Source organism: Panulirus ornatus, chromosome 51 (genome assembly GCF_036320965.1).
Source record: "Panulirus ornatus isolate Po-2019 chromosome 51, ASM3632096v1, whole genome shotgun sequence".
Classification (NCBI taxonomy): Eukaryota; Metazoa; Arthropoda; class Malacostraca; order Decapoda; family Palinuridae; genus Panulirus; species Panulirus ornatus.
In genome coordinates this window covers 1,800,252-1,826,259 of record NC_092274.1, presented here as the reverse complement: position 1 = coordinate 1,826,259, position 26,008 = coordinate 1,800,252, and the positions used below count along the sequence as shown (strand labels likewise).

The 26,008-nt window shown below is 40.0% G+C and overlaps 1 protein-coding gene across 2 annotated transcripts in view; it reads right to left on the bottom strand.

Moving 5' to 3' along the window:
* Polr1A (RNA polymerase I subunit RpI1) overlaps positions 1-26,008 on the bottom strand; it is a 141,828-nt gene that overhangs the window by 37,690 nt on the left and 78,130 nt on the right. For both annotated transcript variants that reach the window (XM_071691759.1, XM_071691760.1), the window contains 8 exons: positions 15,544-15,735; positions 12,683-13,378; positions 10,462-10,635; positions 9,205-9,363; positions 8,834-8,991; positions 4,417-4,498; positions 1,089-1,289; positions 470-598 (listed from right to left, as the gene is read on the bottom strand). In XM_071691759.1, the coding sequence (XP_071547860.1) occupies positions 470-598; positions 1,089-1,289; positions 4,417-4,498; positions 8,834-8,991; positions 9,205-9,363; positions 10,462-10,635; positions 12,683-13,378; positions 15,544-15,735 (1,791 nt within the window). The remainder of the gene's footprint in view (positions 1-469; positions 599-1,088; positions 1,290-4,416; positions 4,499-8,833; positions 8,992-9,204; positions 9,364-10,461; positions 10,636-12,682; positions 13,379-15,543; positions 15,736-26,008) is intronic.

Genomic DNA, 26,008 nt, shown 5'->3' with positions numbered 1-26,008 from the left:
TGTTTCACATATAAACAAAAAATAGAGTTGAACAGGGCGTGCTGAAACAGGTTTAATATATGCAGATGTCAGCTGAAGAAAGACTGACTACAAGGATATACATGTCAGAAGTGAAAGGCACAATGGGGGAGGGGAAGGTCAAGAAGATGGAAGGATAGGGAGAAAACTGTTTTTAGTGATCATGACCTGAACATGCAGGAGGGTGAGGAGCATGAATGGGATAAAGAGAACTGCAGTAATGTGGCACAACAAAGATGACATGCTGCCAGTGGATGAAGCCACAAAATGCAAGGTGGTCAGGTGAATCCTCAGAGAGGTCTGTGAGGCCTGGCTCTGGAAAGGGGGCTGGTGTTGGTACATTTCATATAACTTCTTCAGAGTAATGTCACTTATTACAATACCATTTTTCATACTTTTTGGAGTACTTACTAACAAACCAATAACACAAAGTTGAGAAAATCGTGTTTACCTGCAGAACAAGACCATCACTATTACGGACAGTCATGTCATATTTGACATTAATACCCTCCAGATGTTTAATCAGACATCGTTGAACATAACCACTTTCAGCAGTTTTTACAGCTGTGTGCTGCAAGCTCTGTTGAATAGAAAAAAATCATTGAGCTTTATATATTTTGATGTTCACAGTTTGTCATTGTTTTTATTCAAATGGTTATACCTAAAGTGATTCACTTTCGAACATGTTCTATTAAACTTACAACAGAAACTAACATGAGTAAAAGTCAGAGCATACAGGATCTTATTTTCACCATTAGTGAGATAACATTAGAATGAAAGATACAAGGCTTTATATGGAATGATCAGCCACCTGTCCTGCAAAGCCTGCAAGGTAACATCCACAACAGATGGTTGAGTCTTAAAGGAAAAAATATCCTCCTTTGGCTCTTTCCTGTATTTCTTCTTTTGGAAAGCAACAGAGGATGGGAGAATTTTCAGCTCCTGTCCCTCTTAGTTGCCTTCTATGACATACAAGAGATTTCTGGGCTGTATCATTTCTCCTCTATCCCCAGGGATACTTACAGATATGATGACAGTAACTTAACAGCACAAAACACAATCTAACTTACGTCACGCCCCACAATGCACAAGAAAAAATAGGCCTGAGGATTGATTCCAGTCATGAAGCGGTCAGGGATGTATCCACCAGCACAGGGATTGGGATCATATGCTTTAAAGGATGGAAGGAACTTGCCAGCAATGCTGAGAGGCATTCTTTTACCATCGACAGCAACAGAACCAAATAAAGAGGCTATCTGGTTCATGTTCACCTGCAGAAAACAGACAATGAAGTATTCATTAAAAAATTTATATGATATACAGACTACAGACACACATGCACACATAGAAGATAGCATAAAAGAAATCTAAAAAGTTGTACAACAAAATGTTCCCAGTCATGAGTGGATCAAGTGCATAAAGGTAAGTACCTTTGGTTGGAGCCAATTTTGCAAAACTAGGGCCCAGAACCAGCCACAAAGGCCAACAATGTGCAAATCCTATGTGTATACTTCCATTACTATGGTACTCTGTTACCCTGTATATCTAATATCTGACAAGTGTATATGTTTCTCTTCTATGCAAACTCAGAAAGCACAAAACAAGTGAATGGGGACAATACTTCTATCCCCTATATATGAAAAGCTGACCATTAAGTGGGATTCTATAATATGAAACCCTTTTTCCCTACAGACCTCCATTATCTAACTAAAGATGTTCTGGCAAAAAATATATCAACCTAATGACATAATAAAAACAAAAAAGGGACATAGAAGACCTTTAATCTTTCTTATACCCCTCCACTGCTTCCCTTCTTAGAAAGGCAGCATCAGCAAAAGATGACTGAACCTTTGAGGAAAAAGCCTCCTTCCTTTCAACATACTTTTGGAAGTGTTTATACAGGAGGGGCTGATAGAACTAAGGATAAAGTAAGTCTTGGTGTACTAAGAAGTGTGTGGAAATAAAGGTCTGTGTCTGTTACGGCAAAAACAGGTACATCTAAAGGTATTATACTGCCTACTGTGTTGCATGGATGCAAGTCTTGGGCATGAGTGCAAAGGAGAGGAAGAGGGTCTATGTGTTGGAAATCAAAAGCAGGAGGATGATATGTTGTGTAAGCTGGACTGATCATGCAAGTAATGATAAGTGTCAGTGAAAGGTGTGTTGATAACTCCAGTCTGAAAAGGCTGACCAGTGTATGTTAATATAGCTGAGGTATATGGAAATGAGTAAATAATGACTAAGGATACATGTATAATTGGAGGCCACTGTCTGTCTATTTCAACTAAGGCAGTTGAAGCAATTCATCATACAAAAAGAAAATCAAAAACAGACATTACAGCATTAATGCACTGAGCACCACATGGGACTGGCATTGTCCTCACATATCTACAACATTAAGACATCAGAGCACTTATGTAGATAGACCAATATGCAGATAATCTATTAGCCTTTTGGAATATACTTTACAACTGGCAGTTCAGTAAACTAAACTAAAATAAAGTATTATACTTTTGTCAGTGATTGGAGCATAAAAAAAAAAAGTGTGGATAACATTTTGACATGTACAGATGTGTCATGACAGATGCTCATCATGTTTATCAAGTTTAATCAATTATTTTTTTTCATTATTCATTATACATAATGGCCCATCCACTCATTTTTTATCATTATACTTTGTCACTGCCTCCTACAGTAGTGCAAGGAAACAGACGAAAGAATGGCCCAACCCACCCACATACACATGTATATACATAATTGCCTACACATGCACATATTCATACCTATACATTTCAATGTTTTTTTTTTTGTTTGTTTTTTTCATACATATTCGCCTTATCCCGCATTAGCGCGGTGGCATTAAAAACTGAGGAGTGAGCCTTAAAGGGCATATCCTCAATTGGCACACCTCTCGGTTCATTCTTTTGGAAAATTAAAGACGGGAGGGGAGGATTTCCAGCCCCTCACTCCCTCCCCTTTTAGTCGCCTTCTACGACACACAGGGAATATGTGGGAAGTATTCTTTCTCCCCTATCCCCATACATTTCAATGTATACATACATAAACATGCTCAGACATATACATATATCCACATGTACATATTCATACTTGCTGTCTTCGTCCATTCCTGTTGCCATCCCGCAACACATGAAATGGTACCCCCACTCCACCTGGGCGTGCGCAAGGAAACGCTATGAAAAGAACAACAAAGGCCACATTCGTTTGCACTCAGTCTCTAGCTGTCATGTGTAATGCACCGAAACCATAGCTCCCTTTCCACATCCAGGCCCCACAAAACTTTCCATGGTTTACCCCAGACACTTTACATGCCCTGGTTCAATCCACTAACAGCACATCGACCCCAGTATACCACATCAATCCAATTCACTCTATTCCTTGCACGCCTTTCACCCTCCTGCATGTTCAGCCCTGATAGCTCAAAATCTTATTCACTCTATCATTCCACATCCAATTTGGTCTCCCACTTCTCCTCGTTCCCTCCACCTCTGACACATATATCCTCTTTGTCAATCTTTCCTCACCCATTCTCTCCATGTGACCAAACCATTTCAATACACCCTCTTCTGCTCTCTCAACCACATTATTCTTATTACTACACACCTCTCTTACACTTTTATCACTTACTCGATCAAACCACTTCACACCACATATTGTCCTCAAACATCTCATTTCCAACACATCCACCCTCCTCTGCACAACCCTATCCATAGCCAATGCCTCACAACCATATAACATTGTTGGAACCACTATTCCTTCAAACATACCCATTTTTTCTCTCTGAGATAATGTTCTTGCCTTCCACACATTCTTCAATGCTCCCAGAAACTTTGCCACCTCCCCCATCCTGTGACTGACTTCCACTTCCATGGTTCCATCTGCTGCTAAATCCACTCCCAGATATCTAAAACACTTCACTTCCTCCAGTTTTTTCCTCAATGCAAACTTACTTCCCAAATGACTTGTCCTTCAACCCTACTGAACCTAATAACCTTGCTCTTATTCACATTTACTCTCCACTTTCTCCTTTCACACACTTTTCCAAACTTAAGTCACCAACTTCTGCAGTTTCTCACCCGAATCAGCCACCAGGTATGAAGATATTCATTTTCTGTCTTCAGAGATGAAAGAAATTCATAAATCAAAATTTTTTTATTCAATTACAGTGAGTTTTGGCCATCCATGAAATGAGCTGTCTCTATTCTATAAATTACAATATAGCTCAATTCTGGCACATTGCTGTTATGCTGGGAACCTGTAATTTGAACACAGCCAATGGCAAAGCTCTAGTTCCCCAACACATCAGTAATGTACAATGAAGCGACATACTCAGCCTTTAGTTTACCTTCATTAAAAAGAAAAATATACTGAACATCCTACCTTTGAACCCTTGGCTCCTGTGTCCACCATCATCCTCATGTGATTGTCGAGGCTTCGACGCAACAAGCCTCGTTCATTTTCCCTATAGTTTAAAAAAGAAGTCCTCAAAAAAGTATAAGAGATAATGAGAAATCTATCAAGTCCTAATAATCATTACTGAAATACATTCAAGTCTGTAAACATACTGAATCTAAATATTGTAACACTTGGGAGAAACTGTTTCAAAATGACAGAGCGCGGTATGTTGGATAAAATGCTGAAACCTACGATAAAATGTGTTAGTTTTCCACACAGCTTCAGAGAAGGAACGAGTATCAGTGTCTAGCTGTTGAAGTGTATTCTCAAATAAAACAATGTGGATTTGGAAAAGCTGCAAAAGGAATGAGGTTATCAGAAGGAAATACAGTATTAAAAACAATGAGGTAAAAAAAAAACAAAGATTGCTGATGTGAACAGAATATTATCATTTTGCTTTGTTGCTGTCTCCTGCGTTAGTGAGGTAGCGCAAGGAAACAGACGAAAGAATGGCCCAACCCACCCACATACACATGTATATACATACACTTACACACATGCAAATATACATATCTATACATCTCAATGTATACATATATATACACACACAGGCATATACATATATACACATGTACATAATTCATACTGTCATACTATCTGCCTTTATTTATTCCCATCGCCACCTCGCCACACATGGAATAACAACAACCTCCCCCCTTCATGTGTGTGAGGTATCGCTAGGAAAAGACAACAAAGGCCACATTCGTTCACACTCAGTCTCTAGCTGTCATGTAACAATGCACCGAAACCACAGCTCCCTTTCCACATCCAGGCCCCACACAACTTTCCATCGTTTACCCCAAACGCTTCACATGCCCTGGTTCAATCCACTGACAGCACATCGACCCCGGTATACCACATCGTTCCAATTCACTCTATTCCTTGCATGCCTTTCACCCTCCTGCATGTTCAGGCTCGAATCACTCAAAATCTTTTTCGCTATATCTTTCCACCTCCAGTTTGGTCTTTCACTTCTCCTCGTTCCCTCCACCTCTGACACATATATCCTCTTGGTCAATCTTTCCTCACTCATTCTCTCAATGTGACCAAACCATTTCAAAACACGCTCTTCTGCTCTCTCAACCACACTCTTTTTATTACCACACATCTCTCTTACCCTTTCATTACTTACTCGATCAAACCACCTCACACCACACATTGTCCTTAAGCATCTCATTTACAGCACATCCACCCTCCTGCGCACAACTCTATCTATAGCCCACGCCTCGCAACCATACAATATTGTTGCAACCACTATTCCTTCAAACATACCCATTTTTGCTTTCCGAGTTAATGCTTTCGACTTCCACACATTCTTCAAGGCTCCCAGAACTTTCGCCCCCTCCCCCACCCTATGATTCACTTCCACTTCCATGGTTCCATCCGCTGCCAAATCCACTCCCAGATATCGAAAACACTTAACTTCCTCCAGTTTTTCTCCATTCAAACTTACCTCCCAATTGACTTGACCCTCAACCCTACTGTACCTAATAACCTTGCTCTTATTCACATTTACTCTTAGCTTTCTTCTTTCACATGCTTTACCAAACTCAGTCACCAGCTTCTGCAGTTTCTCACATGAATCACCCACCAGCGCTGTATCATCAGTGAACAACTGACTCACTTCCCAAGCTCTCTCATCCACAACAGACTGCACACTAGCCCCTCTTTCCAAAACTCTTACATTCACCTCCCTAACAACCCCAGCCATAAACAAATTAAACAACCATGGAGACATCACACACCCCTGCCAGAAACCTACATTCACTGAAAACCAATCATTTCCCTCTCTTCCTACATGTACACTTGCCTTACATCCTTGATAAAAAACTTTTCACTGCTTCTAACAACTTGCCTCCCACACCATATATTCTTAATACCTTCCACAGAGCATCTCTATCAACTCTATCATATGCCTTCTCCAGATCCATAAATGCTACATACAAATCCATCTGATTTCCTAAGTATTTCTCACATACAATCTTCAAAGCAAACACCTGATCCACACATCCTCTGCCACTTCTGAAACCACACTGCTCTTCCCCAATCTGATGCTCTGTACATGCCTTCACCCTCTCAATCAATACCCTCCCATATAATTTCCCAGGAATACTCAACAAACTTATACCTCTATAATTTGAGCACCCATCTTTGTCCCCTTTGCCTTTGTACAATGGCATTATGCAAGCATTCTGCCAATCCTCAGGCACCTCACCATGAATCATACATACATTAAATAACCTTACCAACCAGTCAACAATACAATCACCCCCTTTTTTAATAAATTCCACTGCAATACCATCCAAACCTGCTGCCTTGCCGGCTTTTATCTTCTGCAAAGCTTTTACTACCTCTCCTCTGTTTACCAAATCATTTTCCCTAACCCTCTCACTTTGCACACTACCTCGACCAAAACACCCTATATCTGCCACTCTATCATCAAATACATTCAACAAACCTTCAAAATACCTACTCCATCTCCTTACATCACAACTACTTCTTATCACCTCCCCATTAGCCCCCTTCAATGATGTTTCCATTTGTTCCCTTGTCTTACGCACTTTACTTACCTCCTTCCAAAACATCTTTTTATTCTTCCTAAAATCTAATGATACTCTCTCACCCCAACTCTCATTTGCCCTCTTTTTCACCTCTTGCACCTTTCTCTTGACCTCCTCCCTCTTTCTTTTATACATCTCCCACTCATTTGCATTATTTCCGAGCAAAAAATCGTCCAAATGCCTCTCTCTTATCTTTCACTAATAATCTTACTTTTTCATCCCACCGCTCACTACCCTTTCTAATCTGCCCACCTCCCACGCTTTTCATGCCACAAGCATCTTTTGTGCAAGCCATCACTGCTTCCCTAAATACATCCCATTCCTCCCCTACTCCCCTTACTTCCTTTGTTCTCACCTTTTTCCATTCTGTGCTCAGTCTCTCCTGGTACTTCCTCAAACAAGTCTCCGTCCCAAGCCCACTTACTCTCGCCACTCTCTTCACCCCAACATTCTCTCTTCTTTTCTGAAAACCTCTACAAATCTTCACCTTCGCCTCCACAAAATAATGATCAGACATCCCTCCAGTTGCACCTCTCAACACATTAACATCCAAAAGTCTCCCTTTCGCATGCCTATCAATTAACACATAATCCAATAACGCTCTCTGGCCATCTCTCCTACTTACATACATATATTTATGTATATCTCTCTTTTTAAACCAGGTTTTCCCAATCACCAGTCCTTTTTCAGCACACAAATCTACAAGCTCGTCACCATTTCCATTTACAACAGTGAACACCCCATGTATACCAATTATTCCCTCAACTGCCACATTACTCACCTTTGCATCCAAATCACCCATCACTATAACCCGGTCTCGTGCATCAAAACTACTAACACACTCATTCTCCCCTATCCCTGGGGATAGGGGAGAAAGAATACTTCCAACGCATTCCTCACATGTCGTAGAAGGAGACTAAAGGGGACGCGAGCAGGGGGCTAGAAACCCTGCCCTCATTGTATTTTAACTTTCTAAAAGGGGAAACAGAAGAAGGAGTCACACGGGGAGTGCTCATCCTCTTCGAAGGCTCAGATTGGGGTGTCTAAATGTGTGTGGATGTAACCAAGATGAGAAAAAAAGGAGAGATAGGTAGTATGTTTGAGGAAAGGAACCTGGATGTTTTGGCTCTGAGTGAAACGAAGCTCAAGGGTAAAGGGGAAGAGTGGTTTGGGGATGTCTTGGGAGTAAAGTCAGGGGTTAGTGAGAGGACAAGAGCAAGGGAAGGAGTAGCACTACTCCTGAAACAGGAGTGGTGGGAGTATGTGATAGAGTGTAAGAAAGTAAACTCTACATTGATATGGATAAAACTGAAAGTTGATGGAGAGAGATGGGTGATTATGGGTGCATATGCACCTGGGCATGAGAAGAAAGATCATGAGAGGTAAGTGTTTTGAGAGCAGCCAAACAGAATATATCAAAAGGAATATAGCATGCAAGAGGGGCAGGGATAAATATGTACAAAGGATGGCCAAAAGTATAACACAAGGGCAAAGAGATTATATGTGAAGAACTCTTATCTAAATGAAGGGTGTGCATGAGATAAAAGCCCATGTTAGTTTCTGCAGCAGCCACTTAGCTCTTGAATATGATAACATAAGAAAAATAAAAAAAATCTTATTATACTGAGACATCATGAATTTCATTAAAAATCCATTGATATAATACAAGTAAAACTTGATTTTCTCCCTGCTTTACTAATGTCCACTGAACTAGCAAAAGTAAAACTTATGCATAACTAATGTCCACAGAACTAGTAAAAGTAAACTCTATGCATATTTACCCAGTCACCTCTGAGGTGGTGGGACCAAGGACAGATGTATAGGCAGCATCTATGGATGCCATATCCTTTTCATTGCTTGACATGTGTGAACACTCGAAGAAATCTTTGAAATTTTCTTCTGGAATGCTCAGCTTCTCACTCACCTCCCTGGGTGTTCTCTGCGCATAAGATGTAAAAATATCATTCACATACCACAACTCTGATGAATCATATTTCACCACTTATCATAATTATCTGATCATCCAAAGGCACATTCGTACAGTGAACTACTTAACATATTACGTCCATAAGACATATAATCCCATACCTGTATATGACATCTAAATAAAATCTTCATGCATGTATAAGATGTCTAAACATAATCTCCGTACCTGTATAAGCTCATTTAGGGAGGCTTTCCGTTTGGCACTAACTTCCTCTGGTGAGACAAATTCCTTCACACTGATAGTATGTCCACACCATTTCAGATAATAAACACAAAGGCAGTTGATTGCAGTAAGAAGTTTTGAAGCAACTTCTCCGCCGTACAACTGTACAAAAAATTCAAATGATATATCTACATCTCATTTGTAACAAGCTGATCCCTCTTATGGGAGTCCTAGGCATCAGAGATATATATAGATTGATAGGTAGTTCACTTTTAAAGAGTAAATCTCCTTGCTATATTTCAGTTTCCTTAACAAAGCCTTTTTCAGTTATTTAATATTCCATATTAGGGCTCTAGTCTAAATACCAATTCTTTTTGTAATGTGTGCGTTGTTCTCATTCAGCACCCTAAGTTTAAGATAAATACAGCATATTTGCTTATATAAGGACAACAGTCACTGTAACAGAACTTTTACTGTATGCTTTGACTTGTCGCAATCATTACATACATTCAATGCTCACTTCTAGTTTAACACAAACTCACTGACAAGAGAATGACGATGCAAATGGCAGGGTAACACAGCTTAAAGTGGAAATGTAATATTGATTCTGAGTACATTGTCATACTTCCCTTCAACACACATTATACTTACAAACTTGGTGAGTGAATGAGAACCTTTCTTCATCTGTTCCTGACACTACCTTGCTGACATAGGAAATGGTAAACATATACATGTAAGAAAAACTTTGTATGCATCAAATATGATAGGCATTTTTTGCTGCACATTTACCTAAATAGCAAATGTATGCCATTTGGTTTCAACAGCTTTATCAGAGAATTACATATGAGAAAGGTGAGACATTTGCTCAAAAATATACCCATCAGGCAGAAATGTGTTTTCCTAACAACAACGTCCTGTGTGTATACATAGCATGCACATCCAGACAACCTAATCCAGCAATACAGTCAAGCAAACTTCTCTTGCCAATAATATGACCTACTATGACTTAAGTACAGTATAAAACATCATAAGTATTATGGATGTGAGCAAGCAAGACGTTTATCTGTTCTCAGCACCACTTTGCTGACATGGAAAACAGTGAACAAGCATGAAGGATTCCTTATCAAAACACGAGTGTTTAATAATACTAATAGATATTCCTATGAGTCCACGGGAAAAATTTTCCCCGTGGACTCATAGGAATATCTTGATCACACGCAAAATTGTGATCCTTTCCAACTAACAGATATAGCAACTCACATCATAGCAAATATGTATCAATCCATAGCTTGTGGACCCAATGGCACTTTTATCTATAACACCTGAAAGTAATTCCCCATCTAGCATTACAAATTCTGATTCTGTCATTGCTTCACGTTTCTTCTCTGAAGGGCCACCAGCTTTCCATTTTCTGGGCTTTTTAGTCTGCCACATCTGGAAAATATAAAATAATCATTACATTAATGTACATCAAGCTTATGTAATTCATCTATTTTCAATGTGAAATAGACAACAAAATAATTATTCTGTTCCTGTGAAGTAACAAATAATCTTTTTTACTGATTTTTAAAACAAGGTCAAACCTTTTCATAAAATGCATAACTCAAGCAAATTCCAAACCAGAATTATGTGTCACTTCTTTCTTTCTTTCTCTCATACTTCGTCTGCTACTTTGCACATTTGTGAGGTAGTGCTAGGAACAGACGAAGAAAGGTCGTATTTGCTCTCATACATTCTCTTGCCTTCATGTGCAATGCACCAGAACCACAACCCCCAATCAATAACAGGCCCAACAGGCCTTTCCAGTTTCCCCCAGCCACTTCATATGCCCTGGTTCAGTCCAATAACAACTTGCCTCCTGTACAATATACTGTTCCAATTCACTCATTCTAATCTACTTAGAGGAGATATGAAAATGGAAATAAAAAAGATGAAGTGACAGAAAAGAGTGGAGACAAAAATGAAATAAAAGGAAAGAGTGAGTTAATATGTTCAAAAGTATGAGGGATACTGGTTATGAAAGAATATGAAATGTGGTCAAACTACAGTTTGTAGAAAAATAATCAGTTCATCACATAAAAAAATGTTTTTTTTTTTCATAACTAACAGCTTTTCCTGCATCACTGACAGCATCTGAAATAATCAACTTTCTCATTTGTACAAATCTCATCATGTGACCACTGCCACTTATGCATACACAGAGTGGTCTCCACAAAAAGAGAGGAAAATAAAAATGTTACAGATGATAATACATTTCTAAAATTCAACAGCAGAGTAAGGAGGTACAGTGACTGAGAAGAATCCAAGAAATTTAAGATGTGAGCATCTGCTGTTAAGTCGATCATACAGACAATGTAGAGATCCAGAATGGCCAGAAATGTTTACCATGTGATAGCCAAAATAGATCTTAACACTTATTGAACAACAAAGGTTTGAGAAAATTGATCTATACTTATGACAATTTAATATCATATGACATGAGTTGTCAATGGAAAGAAGTGAAATTGTGAAAGTGTTTATTTGAAAATTTGCAGCACTACAACAGATGAAAGACACCACTGAAAAAGAAAAAAGAGAGAGATGATCATTTACTTAAATGTACACAATCCATCTGATGAAGACTTTGGGCAAATTCTCTAGCTATTCCAACAGAGAAATTAACTCTAAAAATGAAGCCTTAGAAACTTGAGCAAATTCAGAAAAATACAATGAAGTGACCAGTTGAGGACACTACTGATCGGATGATAAAGATAAAAAGATACAAAGTAATCATTTGCATTAAGAAAACAATCAAACATATCGACATAAAAGCATGCATACTCAAAACAATATTTCAAGATAATGGGATATTGTATGATATATCAATAAAGAAGATTTAAGACTTCCTTGCAAATAATTAATAATTGGAAATATTGTGGCAAGAGCATATCACAACATTTAACCCTAAAATACATCAAATGAGGGTTAGAGATGCATAACTGTCCTAAATTTGATACATATGAAGAGAAATCAGAACTATTCTTAGAGGCAATCTATAAATGAAACAACCGTGATGAGGATTATGAGGATCAAGAAATGGCACAAAGTGATGATAATGCGATAAACTGCAACAAACCAATTCCACAAAAAATCATGTGAGGATGATGGTAAAAAGGCATGAAATTAAAAGATTAAGAGATACCAAGCATACTAGAAGGAAGTGGAAAAGTGAAATTGATTTGGAATATAGAGAAATAATTGATTAAGGAATAAAAGAAACATGTAAATGCTAACTCAAGGGAAAATGTAATCTACAAAAGTTTAGAAATGAACATCCCTTACTACTTAACAAGGTTAAACTAAGAAAGCTAATACCTATGAGGTATTAACCCTCCCGGAACACTAAGAGTTCATTACGGAGTCTAGATTTGAGAAAAGCTATGAAATTAATGTTCATCTCCTTGTAAATAAAACTAGAAAACACTCAGTATGAAGGACTTACATCTGGTTTAACTGATGTCTTGAAGTTAAAAGATGGTCTAGCTTTGTTGCCCGGAATGATATTGTGAATGAGACTTGAAATGATCTGCTTGCCGGACCACAACTGTTTAGGCTTTACAATAGCTGGTGGTAAGGTTTTAATCCTCTCAGTATGGCCAGAGAGTCCTGTGTATAGCAACTGGTAGTAATCCTCACGTGAAAAAAAATTTCCTCGCAGAGTGAGCATTACACTGGCTACAACACAGTCCTGAATCAGACCAGCAAGTGGTGACCCATCTTTTGGTGTCAGGTATTGATTATGAGTTGTGACAAGGTGGTTAGCTTCACTCCGAGCAACCTCATTCTGAGGAAAATGCAAATTCAATTCATCACCATCAAAGTCTGCATTGTAGGCTTTGCAATTTGCATAAGGCAAACGAAGAACCCGATCTCTGGGCATAACACGGGCACGATGAGCTTGTATGCTGGGACGGTGAAGAGTTGGTTGACGATTCATTAGGACAAAATCACCATTCTGTAAATGACGGTATACAATTTTGGAGGCATTAACTTTCCATACGTGTGACTCTGTTGGTGTGAGGAGCTTATTAGCAATGGCATTACGTTGATTTTCAGTTGAGGCAGTGAGGCGCTTCTTTCTACCCTCTTCATCTTCAACCATCAGTGCACCAGGGTATACGTCAGGGCCATTCTTTACCTTATGTGACAAGATATATAATTAATAGTTAAAAAAAAATGAAAAATGAGTCAATACTAACTGAAATGTCCATAAACAATGAATGAGAATGGTTATGATTGGTGTCGTACACAAGAAGTCAAAACTGCAATGCATTCCATGTTTAATACTACTAGACTCAATGACAGGCCTTTCACTAACATTTAAATAGCATTATCAGACATGGTGATTGTTGTAAACTTATAATTAGTCATGGTTTGTATACAAAAGATGCTATAACATCGAATATAATCAAAGCAATAGTGTTAAGTTTGTTGAAATGTACTTCCATTTGATGAACTATCCTCTTAGGTAGTCAATTTTTTCCTTACATTAACATATTCCCCAGCTACATTTCTCCTCAAGTAAATATAACATCACTGTAATCCCTGAAGAAGTGAAAAAAAATTAATGTATTTACCTGCTTTTATTTGTGCTACCTCCCTAAATCGGGAAACAGTGATCAAGTATGGGAAAAAAAAATTTGGATAGTAAGGGGAGGGAGTTTAACCTTGTGGGGCTCAATCTCTTAAAATATTCTTGATTATCATATTTAGATATTTGTGTTTCATTTTCCATATGGAGGCATATACATCATCTGATTCACATATACCCCGGTGCTTTATTTGGATCCACTGATTCTGTTTCCTCTGAGCCAAACAGGATCCTCCCATTAATTGAGTGACAACAGAAAGCTTTAACAGTGACCTCCTCTTTTTTTTTTTTTTTCTGCATACTTGATTGCCATTTCCCATGTACCCCATGGTAGAGTCACGAACAGACCATATCCGTTCACATGCATTCTCTAGCTGTCATGAGAAAATCTTGACTATACATGTAACCAGACTCTGATTAACGGACCATTACCATCCTCACTTACACATTCATCAGTGTAACTCCTGAAAACTAACCATGCTAAGTCCTTTCCTCAAAATTCACATTAATGCAATTTTTCTTCAATTTGTTCCACATTCCTTCAAGTTTCAAATAAAAAGTTAGGGTTAGTTATGTTTCACTTTTCTGACTAATGACTCGAGGTAATCTAGCAAATCTTGAATTACAGAAACAAACTGAGCAAGATATAATATTTAATCTCAAATGCCAAAAATACATGTAAAATTATGTTCCATGATTTGGTTATTCTAGCTCTTCTAAATATTCCCGTGAAGCACCAAATCACTGCGAATGAACATTGCCATAATTTTCATTAAGACTGAATGGTTTTCATACAATGGTATGCAAATGACAACTAAACCGTACATTGTTTTAGTCCTTGAAATTCCAACCAGAGGAACCATATAAAAAATGCCTATACATTTTATACATACAGGACTCTGTAAATTCCATAGGAGTAAGATTTCTCCTAGTTCATAGTATTTTACCTGGGGATAGGGGAGAAAGAATACTTCCCACGTATTCCCTGCATGTCGTAGAAGGCGACTAAAAGGGGAGGGAGCGGGGGGCTGGAAATCCTCCCCTCTCGTTTTTTTTTAATTTTCCAAAAGAAGGAACAGAGAATTGGGCCAGGTGAGGGTATTCCCTCAAAGGCCCACTCTGTTCTTAACGCTACCTCGCTAATGCGGGAAATGGCAAATAGTTTGAAAGAAAGAAGAAAAAACAGATTTTGGAAGTAAGGTGGTATATAAGTTGAGGAAAGAGATCTTTGTGGTATATGATTCAAAATGGCTCATAACCAAAGATTCTGAGTGTAACAATGCATAATCCAATGGGGGGAATTATCCATGCAACATAAAATGTAATTAATCTTTCTCAATTCAAAATATCAAAATAAAACGCCTATCGACAATCAGGTCTCACAGACCTTTTCGTGGCTTGCCCAGACGCTTCCTATGCTCTGGTTCAGCCTACTGATGGTATATCAACCCCTGTACACCACAAGGCTAAAATTAACTCAATCTCTTGCTCGCCTCACCCCCTCATGCACATTCAGGTCAAGAAACTTCAAAGTATCTTTTACTCCATTCTTCCACAGCCACTATCTGTTTTCATTTCTAATCTTACCATGCCAGGGAAGGAGAAGCATTTAGGGAATGAGAAAAAATATATCAATGAAAAAATAATGAGTGCCTTACATGATGCCTTATTCCCTATACAGATATTCAAGACACAAAAATAAAGGTACTTACAAGCTGCCTAAGTTCTTCCACGTTCCACTTCGTGACAGGAACAGGGTATGAAAGACGAATGGCAAAATCCATGGGTACTCCTACTTCATCAACTGATAGGTGTGGATCTGGCGCAGCCACTGAGCGTGCTGAGAAATTCACACGCTTACCCATGAGGTTCCGTCGGACGAGACCTTGTTTCTTCTCTATTATCTTGAAAATTATACAAAAGTTGTTAAATAAATATCCTATATACACTTAGTCCTTAAACTCATTACGTGCTTACCTGTTTAGAATGTGTGATCAATTTTCCTACATCTATGGCATACTGGTCAATGGGGACTCTTCTGAAACCAACTCTCCCACTATACATTCAATGGTACAAGAAAGGAAAGTTCCACAAAACATACACATAGTAAAAATATTGTGGTTCTTCATGTCTATGTTTATAAGGATGCTGCAATCTCCATGTTTGAAACATTTTAAAGAAAATGATGATCCCAAGCCATTTGGGAAACAAATCTGAACAAGAAAAGCAAAAAATAAGCCAGAGGAAAATAAAAGGAGAAACAAAAATGGAAACTAACATGTGCTTTAAACTTGTCTAAAGAATCCTGAGGGAATAGGTCTGAAAATATCCACAAGTAGTTCTGTAGATATGCATATACATATACATAAACACCCACACATGCATACATACATATATATACATAGGCATATACAAACATACGCATGTACATATTCACACTAATGTGTTTTAAACTTGTCTAAAGAATCCTGAGGGAATAGGTCTGAAAAATATCTACAAGTAGCTCTGTAGTGATTATTTTTCTTTATTATATGTAGTCGCTGTGTCCTGTGTTAGCGAGGTACCACAAGGAAACAGATGAAAGAATGGCCCAACCCACCCACATACACATGCATATACATAAATGCCCACACATGCACATATAAATACCTATACATTTCAAAGTATATCTATTCATTTATTTATTTTGCTTTGTCGCTGTATCCCACGTTAGCGAGGTACCACAAGGAAACAGGCGAAAGAATGGCCCAACCCACCCACATATACATGTATATACATACACGTCCACACATGCACATACATACCTATACATCTCAACGTATACATATATATACACACAGACATATACATATGTACACATACATAACTCATACTGTCTGCCTTTATTCATTCCCATCGCCACCCCGCCACACATAAAATAACAACCCCCCTCATGTGTGCGAGGTAGCGCTAGGAAAAGAAAACAAAGGGTACATTCATTCACTCTCAGTCTCTAGCTATCATGTAATAATGCACCGAAACCACAGCTCCCTTTCCACATCCAGGCCCCACACAACTTTCCATAGTTTACCCTAGACGCATCACTTGCCCTGCTTCAATCCATTGACAGCGCATCGACCCCGGTATACCACATCGTTCCAATTCACTCTATTCCTTGCACGCCTTTCACCCTCCTGCATGTTCAGGCCCTGATCACTCAAAATCTTTTTCACTCCATCTTTCCACCTCCAATTTGGTCTCCCACTTCACGTTCCCTCCACCTCTGACACATATATCCTCTTGGTCAATCTTTCCTCGCTCATTCTCTCCATGTGACCAAACCATTTCAAAACACCCTCTTCTGCTCTCTCAACCACACTCTTTTTATTACCACACATCTCTCTTACCCTTTCATTACTTACTCGATCAAACCACATATTGTCCTCAAACATCTCATTTCCAGCACATCCACCCTCCTCTGCACAACACTATCCATAGCCCACGCCTCGCAACCATATAACATTGTTGGAACCACTATTCCTTCAAACATACCCATTTTTGCTTTCCGAGATAATGTTCTTATTTTCCACACATTCTTCAACGCTCCCAGAACTTTCGCCCCCTCCCCCACCCTATGACTCACTTCCGCTTCCATAGTTCCATCCGCTGCCAAATCCACACCCAGATATCTAAAACACTTCACTTCCTCCAGTTTTTCTCCATTCAAACTTACCTCCCAATTGACTTGTCCTTCAACCCTACTGTACCTAATAACCTTGCTCTCATTTACATTTACTCTCAGCTTTCTTCTTTCACACACTTTACCAAACTCAGTCACCAGCTTCTGCAGTTTCTCACATGAATCAGCCACCAGTGCTGTATCATCAGCGAACAACAACTGACTCACTTCCTAAGCTCTCTCATCCACAACAGACTGCATACTTGCCTCTCTTTTCAAAACTCTTAAATTCACCTCCCTAACAACCCCATCCATAAACAAATCAAACAACCATGGAGACATCACACACCCCTATCGCAAACCTACATTCACTGAAAACCAATCACTTACTTCTCTTCCTACATATACACATGCCTTACATCCTTGATAAAAACTTTTCACTGCTTCTGACAACTTGCCTCCCACACCATATATTCTTAATACCTTCCACAGAGCATCTCTATCAACTCTATCATATGCCTTCTCCAGATCCATAAACGCTACATACAAATCCATTTGCTTTTCTAAGTATTTCTCACATACATTCTTCAAAGCAAACACCTGATCCACACAAACTCTACCACTTCTGAAACCACACTGCTCTTCCCCAATCTGATGCTCTGTACATGCCTTCACCCTCTCAATCAAAACCCTCATATATAATTTACCAGGAATACTCAACAAACTTATACCTCTGTAATTTGAGCACTCACTTTTATCCCCTTTCCCTTTGTACGATGGCACTATGCAAGCATTCCACCAATCCTCAGGCACCTCACCATGAGTCATACATACATTAAATAACCTTACCAACCAGTCAACAAAACCCCTTTTTTTTAATAAATTCCACTGCAATACCATCCAAACCTGCTGCCTTGCCGGCTTTCATCTTCCGCAGAGCTTTTACTACCTCTTCTCTGTTTACCAAATCATTTTCCCTAACCCTCTCACTTTGCACACCACCTCAACCAAAACACCCTATATCTGCCACTCTATCATCAAACACATTCAACAAACCTTCAAAATACTCACTCCACCTCCTTCTCACATCATCACTACTTGTTATCACCTCCCCATTAGCCCCTTCAATGAAGTTCCCATTTGTTCCCTTGTCTTACGCACTCTATATACCTCCTTCCAAAACATATTTTCATTCTCCCTAAAATTTAATGATACTCTCACCCCAACTCTCATTTGCCCTCTTTTTCACCTCTTGCACCTTTCTATTGACCTCCTCCCTCTTTCTTTTATACATCTCCCACTCATTTGCATTATTTCCCTGCAAAAATCGTCCAAATGCCTCTCCCTTCTCTTTCACTACTAATCTTACTCCTTCATCCCACCACTCACTACCCTTTCTAACCTGCCCACCTCCCATGCTTCTCATGCCACAAGCATCTTTTGCACAAGCCATCACTGCTTCCCTAAATACATCCCATTCCTCCTTCACTCCCCTTACGTCCTTTGTTCTCACCTTTTTCCATTCTGTACTCAGTCTCTCCTGGTACTTCCTCACACAAGTCTCTGTCCCAAGCTCACTTACTCTCACCACTCTTTTCACCCCAAAATTCTCTCTTCTTTTCTGAAAACTTCAACAAATCTTCATCTTTGCCTCCACAAGATAATGATCAGACATCCCTCCAGTTGCACCTCTCAGCACATTAACATCCAAAAGTCTCTCTCGCGCGCCTATCAATTAACACGTAATCAAATAACGCTCTCTGGCCATCTCTCCTACTTACGTACGTATACTTATGTATATCTCTTTTTAAACCAGTTATTCCCAATCATCAGTCCTTTTTCAGCACTTAAATCTCCAAGCTCTTCATCATTTTCATTTACAACACTGAACACCCCATGTACACCAATTATTCCCTCAACTGCTACATTACTCGCCTTCGCATTCAAATCACCCATCACTATAACCCGGTCTCCAGCATCAAAACTACTAACACACTCACTCAGCTGCTCCCAAAACACTTCAAAACATTTCAAAGTATGCATACATATATATATACATGGGCATATACATACATACACATGTACATATTCACACTAACGTGTTTTAAACTTGTCTAAAGAATCCTGAGGGAATAGGTCTGAAAATATCTACAAGTAGTTCTGTAGTGATCATTTTTCATTATATGTAGCCGCTGTCTCCTGTGTAAGTGAGGTACCACAAGGAAACAGATGAAAGAATGGCCCAACCCACCCACATACACATGTATATACATAAATGCCCACACATGCACATATACATACCTATACATTTCAAAGGACGATGTAAGGCATGTGTACGTGTAGGAAGAGAGGAAAGTGATTGGTTCTCAGTGAATGTAGGTTTGCGGCAGGGGTGTGTGATGTCTCCATGGTTGTTTAATTTGTTTATGGATGGGGTTGTTAGGGAGGTAAATGCAAGAGTTTTGGAAAGAGGGGCAAGTATGAAGTCTGTTGGGGATGAGAGAGCTTGGGAAGTGAGTCAGTTGTTGTTCGCTGATGATACAGCGCTGGTGGCTGATTCATGTGAGAAACTGCAGAAGCTGGTGACGGAGTTTGGTAAAGTGTGTGGAAGAAGAAAGTTAAGAGTAAATGTGAATAAGAGCAAGGTTATTAGGTACAGTAGGGTTGAGGGTCAAGTCAATTGGGAGGTGAGTTTGAATGGAGAAAAACTGGAGGAAGTGAAGTGTTTTAGATATCTGGGAGTGGATCTGGCAGCGGATGGAACCATGGAAGCAGAAGTGGATCATAGGGTGGGGGAGGGGGCGAAAATTCTGGGGGCCTTGAAGAATGTGTGGAAGTCGAGAACATTGTCTCGGAAAGCAAAAATGGGTATGTTTGAAGGAATAGTGGTTCCAACAATGTTGTATGGTTGCGAGGCGTGGGCTATGGATAGAGTTGTGCGCAGGAGGATGGATGTGCTGGAAATGAGATGTTTGAGGACAATGTGTGGTGTGAGGTGGTTTGATCGAGTGAGTAACGTAAGGGTAAGAGAGATGTGTGGAAATAAAAAGAGCGTGGTTGAGAGAGCAGAAGAGGGTGTTTTGAAGTGGTTTGGGCACATGGAGAGGATGAGTGAGGAAAGATTGACCAAGAGGATATATGTGTCGGAGGTGGAGGGAGCAAGGAGAAGAGGGAGACCAAATTGGAGGTGGAAAGATGGAGTGAAAAAGATTTTGTGTGATCGGGGCCTGAACATGCAGGAGGGTGAAAGGAGGGCAAGGAATAGAGTGAATTGGAGCGATGTGGTATACCGGGGTTGACGTGCTGTCAGTGGATTGAATCACGGCATGTGAAGCATCTGGGGTAAACCATGGAAAGCTGTGTAGGTATGTATATTTGCGTGTGTGGATGTATGTATATACATGTGTATGGGGGTGGGTTGGGCCATTTCTTTCGTCTGTTTCCTTGCGCTACCTCGCAAACGCGGGAGACAGCAACAAAGTATATAAAAAAAAAAAAAAAAAACCATTTCAAAGTATACATACATATATATACACAGGCATATGAATACAAATGTACATATACATACTTGCTGCCTCCATCGAATCCTTTTTAATAGTGAGGAGTCCAAGAGAACAGAAACAGGAAAATGAAGATAATATATATAAAAAAGAAAAACATCAAAAGCAGCTTGAGAATGGATGTAAGCAATACAGCATTTCTTCATCTGTTCCTGGGAATGAGGGAATGACTTGTTAATGCGGAAAATGGTGAGCAAACATGAAAGAACGAAGAAAATAATAACAATAACAGTGTCAAATTGGGGAGGAGCAGTGTGGTTTCAGAAGTGGTACAGGATGTGTGGATCAGGTGTTTGCTTTGAAGAATATGTGTGAGAAATACTTAGAAAAACCAATGGATTTGTATGTGGCATTTATGGATCTGGAGAAGGCATATGATAGGGTTGATAAAGATGCTTTGTGGAAGATCTTAAGAGTATATGGTGTAGGAAGTAAGCTGCCAGAAGCAGTGAAAAGTTCTCATCAAGGATGTAAGGCATGTGTATCAGTAGGAAGAGAGGAGAGTGACTGGTTCCCAGTGAAGGTCAGTCGGCAGTAGGGATGTATGATGTCCCCATGGTTAATTTGTTTATGGATAGGGTGGTTAGGAAGGTAAGAGCTAGAGTTTTGGAGAGAGGAGTGAGTATGCAGACTGTTGAGAATGAGAGGGCCTGGGCAGTGAGTCAGTTGTTCCTGGGAAGTGAGTCAGTTGTTGTTCGCTGATGATACAGCGCTGGTGGCTGATGTAAGTGAGAAACTGCAGAAGCTGGTGACTGAGTTTGAAAAAGTGTGTGAAAGGAGAAAGTTGAGAGTAAACGTGAAAAAGAGCAAGGTTACTTGGTTCAGTAGGGATGAGGGACAAGTTAATTGGGGTGCAAGTTTAAATGGAGAAAAATTGGAGGAAGTGAAGTGTTTTATATATCTGGGAGTGGACTTAGCAGCAAATGGAATCATGGAAGTGAGTCACAGGGTGAGAGAGAAAGCAGCAAATGGAACCACAGAAGTGAGTCACGGTGAGAGAGAGGGGGGAGACACGAAGGTTCTGGGAGCAATGAAGAATGTGTAGGAGAGAATGTTATCTCGGAGAGCAAAAATGGGTATGTTAGAAGGAATAGTACTTCCAACAATTTTAGATGGTTGCAAGGCATGGGCTATATATATGGTTGTACAGAGGAGGGTGGATGTGTTGGAAATGAAATGTCTGAGGACAGTATGTGGTGTGAGGTGGTTTGACTAAGTAATGAAACGGTAGAGAGATGTGTGGAAATAATAAGTGTAGTTGAGAAAGCAGAAAGGGTGTGTTGAAATGGGTTGGACATGTGGAGAGAATGAGGAAAGATTGACAAAGAGGATGTATGTGTCAGAGATGGAGGGAACAAGGAGAACCAGGAGACCAAACTGGAGGTGGAAAGATGGAGTGAAAAACATTTTCAGCGATTGGGGCCTGAACATACAGGAGGGTGAAAGGCATGCAAGGAATAGAGTGAATTGGAACAATGTGGTACACTGGGGTTGACATGCTGTCAATGGACTGAGGCAGGGCATGTGAAACATCTGGGGTAAACCATGGAAAGGTCTTTGAGGCCTGGATGTGAATAAGGAGCTGTGGTTTCAGTGCATTACATATGAGAGTGAGTGTGAATGAATGTGGCCTTTTTCTGTCAGTTTTTCTGGCACTACCTCGCTGAAGCATGGGGTAGCGATGCTGTTTCCGGTAGGGCGGAGTTGCGCCCGGAAATGATGAAGGCTAGTAAGTATGAATATGTATGTGTATATATAGGGTGTTTTGGTCGAGATGGTGTGCGAAGTGAGAGGGTCAGGGAGAATGGTCTGGTAAACAGATAAGAGGTAGTAAAAGCTTTGCAGAAGATGAAAGCCAGTAAGGTGGCAGGTTTGGATGGTATTACAGTGGAATTTTTCAAAAAAGGGGGTGACTGTGTTGTTGGCTGGTTGGTAAAGGTATTCAATGTATGTATGGCTCATGGTGAGGTGCCTGAGGATTGGCAGAATGCATGCATAGTGCCACTGTACAAAGGCAAAGGGGATAAAGGTGAGTGTTCAAATTACAGAGGTATCAATTTGTTGAGTATTCCTGGGAAATTATATGGGAGGGTATTGATTGAGAGGGTGAAAGCATGTACACAGCATCAGATTGGGGAAGAGCAGTGTGGTTTCAGAAGTGGTAGAGGATGTGTGGATCAGGTGTTTGCTTTGAAGAATGTATGTGAGAAATACTTAGAAAAGCAAATGGATTTGTATGTAGCATTTATAGATCTGGAGAAGGCATATGATAGAGTTGATAGAGATATTCTGTGGAAGGTATCAAGAGTATATGGTGTGGGAGGTAAGGTAATAGAAGCAGTGAAAAGGCATGTGTATGAGTAGGAGGAGAGGAAAGTAATTGGTTCCCAGTGAATGTCAGTTTGTGGCAGGGGTGCGTGATGTCTCCATGGTTGTTAAATTTTTTTATGGAAGGGGTTGTTAGGGAGGTGAATGCAAGAGCTTTCGAGAAAGGGGCAAGTATGGAGTCTGTTGTGGATGAGATGGCTTGGGAAGTGAGTCAGTTGTTCGCTGATGATACAGCGCTGGTGGCTGATTCGTGTGAGAAACTGCAGAAGCTGGTGACTGAAATTGGTAAAGTGTAAGACAGAAGAAAACTGAGAGTAAATGTACATAAGCAAAAGGTTATTAGGTTCAGTAAGGTTGAGAGACAAGTCAATTGAGAGGTAAGTTTGAATGGAGAAAAACCGGAGGAAGTGAAGTGTTTTAGATATCTGGGAGTGGATTTAGCAGCAGATGGAACCATGGAAGCAAGTCCCAGGATGGGGGAGGGGGCGAAAGTTTTGGGAGCGTTGAAAAATATGTGGAAGGCGAGAACGTTATCTTGGAGAGCAAAACTGGGTATATTTGAAGGAATAGTGGATGCAACAATGTTATATGGTTGCGAGGCGTGGGCTATAGATAGGGTTGAACGGAGGAGGGTGGATGTGTTGGAAATGAGATGTTTGAGGACAATATGTGGTGTGAGGTGGTTTGATCGAGTAAGTTATGAAAGGGTAAGAGAGATGTGTAGTAATAAAAAGAGTGTGGTTGAGAGAGCAGAAGAAGGTGTATTGAAATGGTTTGGTCACATGGAGAGTACGAGTGAGGAAAGACTAACAAAGAGGATATATGTGTCAGAGGTGGAGGGAACGAGAAGTGGGAGACCAAATTGGAGGTGGAAGGATTTTGAGTGATCGGGGCCTGAACATACAGAAGGGCGAAAGGCATGCAAGAAATAGAGTGAACTGGAATGATGTGGTAAATCGGGGTCAACGTGCTGTCAATGGATTGAACTAGGGTATGTGAAGTGTCTGGGGTAAACCATGAAAAGTTCTGTGGGGCCTGGATGTGGAAAGGGAGCTGTACTTTAGGTGCATTACACATGATAACTAGAGACTGAGTGTGAACAAGTATGGCCTTTGTTATCTTTTCCTAGCGCTACCTCGCGCGCATGCAGGAGATGGGGGTGCCATTTTCATGTGTGGCGGGGTGGCGATGGGAATCGATGAAGGCAGCATGTATGAAAATGTACATGTGTATATATGTATATGTCTGTGTATGTATATGTATGGATACGGTGAAATGTATAGGTATGTATATATGCGTATGTGGGCGTTTAAGTATATACATGTATATGTGGGTGGGTTGGGCCATTCTTTCATCTGGTTCCTTACGCTACCTCGCTAACACAGGAGACAGCGACAAAGTGTAATAGAATAATAAAGAGGCAGGAGGTCATGAGAAAAGTGCAAGTGGCGAAAAAGAGGGCAAATGAGAGTTGGGGTGAGAGAGTATCATTAAATTTTAGGGAGAATAAAAAGATATTTTGGAAGGAGGTAAATAAAGTGCATAAGACAAGGGAACAAATGGTAACTTCAGTAAAGGAGGCTAATGGTGGGGAGGTGATAACAAGTAGTGGTGATGTGAGGAGATGGAGTGAGTATTTTGAAGGTTTGTTGAATGTGTTTGATGATAAAGTGGCAGATATAGGGTGTTTTGGTCGAGGTGGTGTGCAAAGTGAGAGGGTTAGGGAAAATGATTTGGTAAACAGAGAAGAGGTAGTAAAAGTTTTGTGGAAGATGAAAGCCGGCAAGGTAGCGGGTTTGGATGGTACTGCAGTAGAAGTTATTAAAAAAGGGGGTGACTGTATTGTTGACTGGTTGGTAAGGTTATCTAATGTATGTGTGTCTCATGGTGAGGTGCCTGAGGATTGGTGGAATGCTTGCATAGTGCCATTGTACAAAGGGAAAGGGGATAAAAGTGAGTGCTCAAATTACAGAGGTATAAGTTTGTTGAGTATTCCTGGGAAATGATATGGGAGGGTATTGACAGAGAGGGTGAAGGCATGTACACAGCATCAGATTGGGGAAGAGCAGTGTGGTTTCAGAAGAGGTACAGGATGTGTGGATCAGGTGTTTGCTTTGAGGAATGTATGCAAGAAATACTTAGAAAAGCAAATGGATTTGTATGTAGCATTTATGGATCTGGAGAAGGCATATGATAGAGTTGATAGAGATGCTCTGTGGAAGGTATTAAGAATATATGGTGTGGGAGGCATGTTGTTAGAAGCAGTGAAATGTTTTTATCGATGATGTTAAGCAAGTGTACGTGTAGGAAGAGAGGAAAGTGATTGGTTGTCAGTGAATGTAGGTTTGTGGCAGGGGTGTGTGATGTCTCCATGGTTGTTTAATTTGTTTATGGATAGGGTTGTTAGGGAGGTGAATGCAAGAGTTTTGGAAAGAGGGGCAAGTATGCAGTCTGTTGTGGATGAGAGAGCTTGGGAAGTGTGAGTCAGTTGTTGTTCGCTGATGATACAGTGCTGGTGGCTGATTCGTGTGAGAAACTGCAGAAGCTGGTGACTCAGTTTGGTAAAGTGTGTGAAAGAAGAAAGTTGAGAGTAAATGTGAATAAGAGCAAGGTTATTAGGTACAGTAAGGT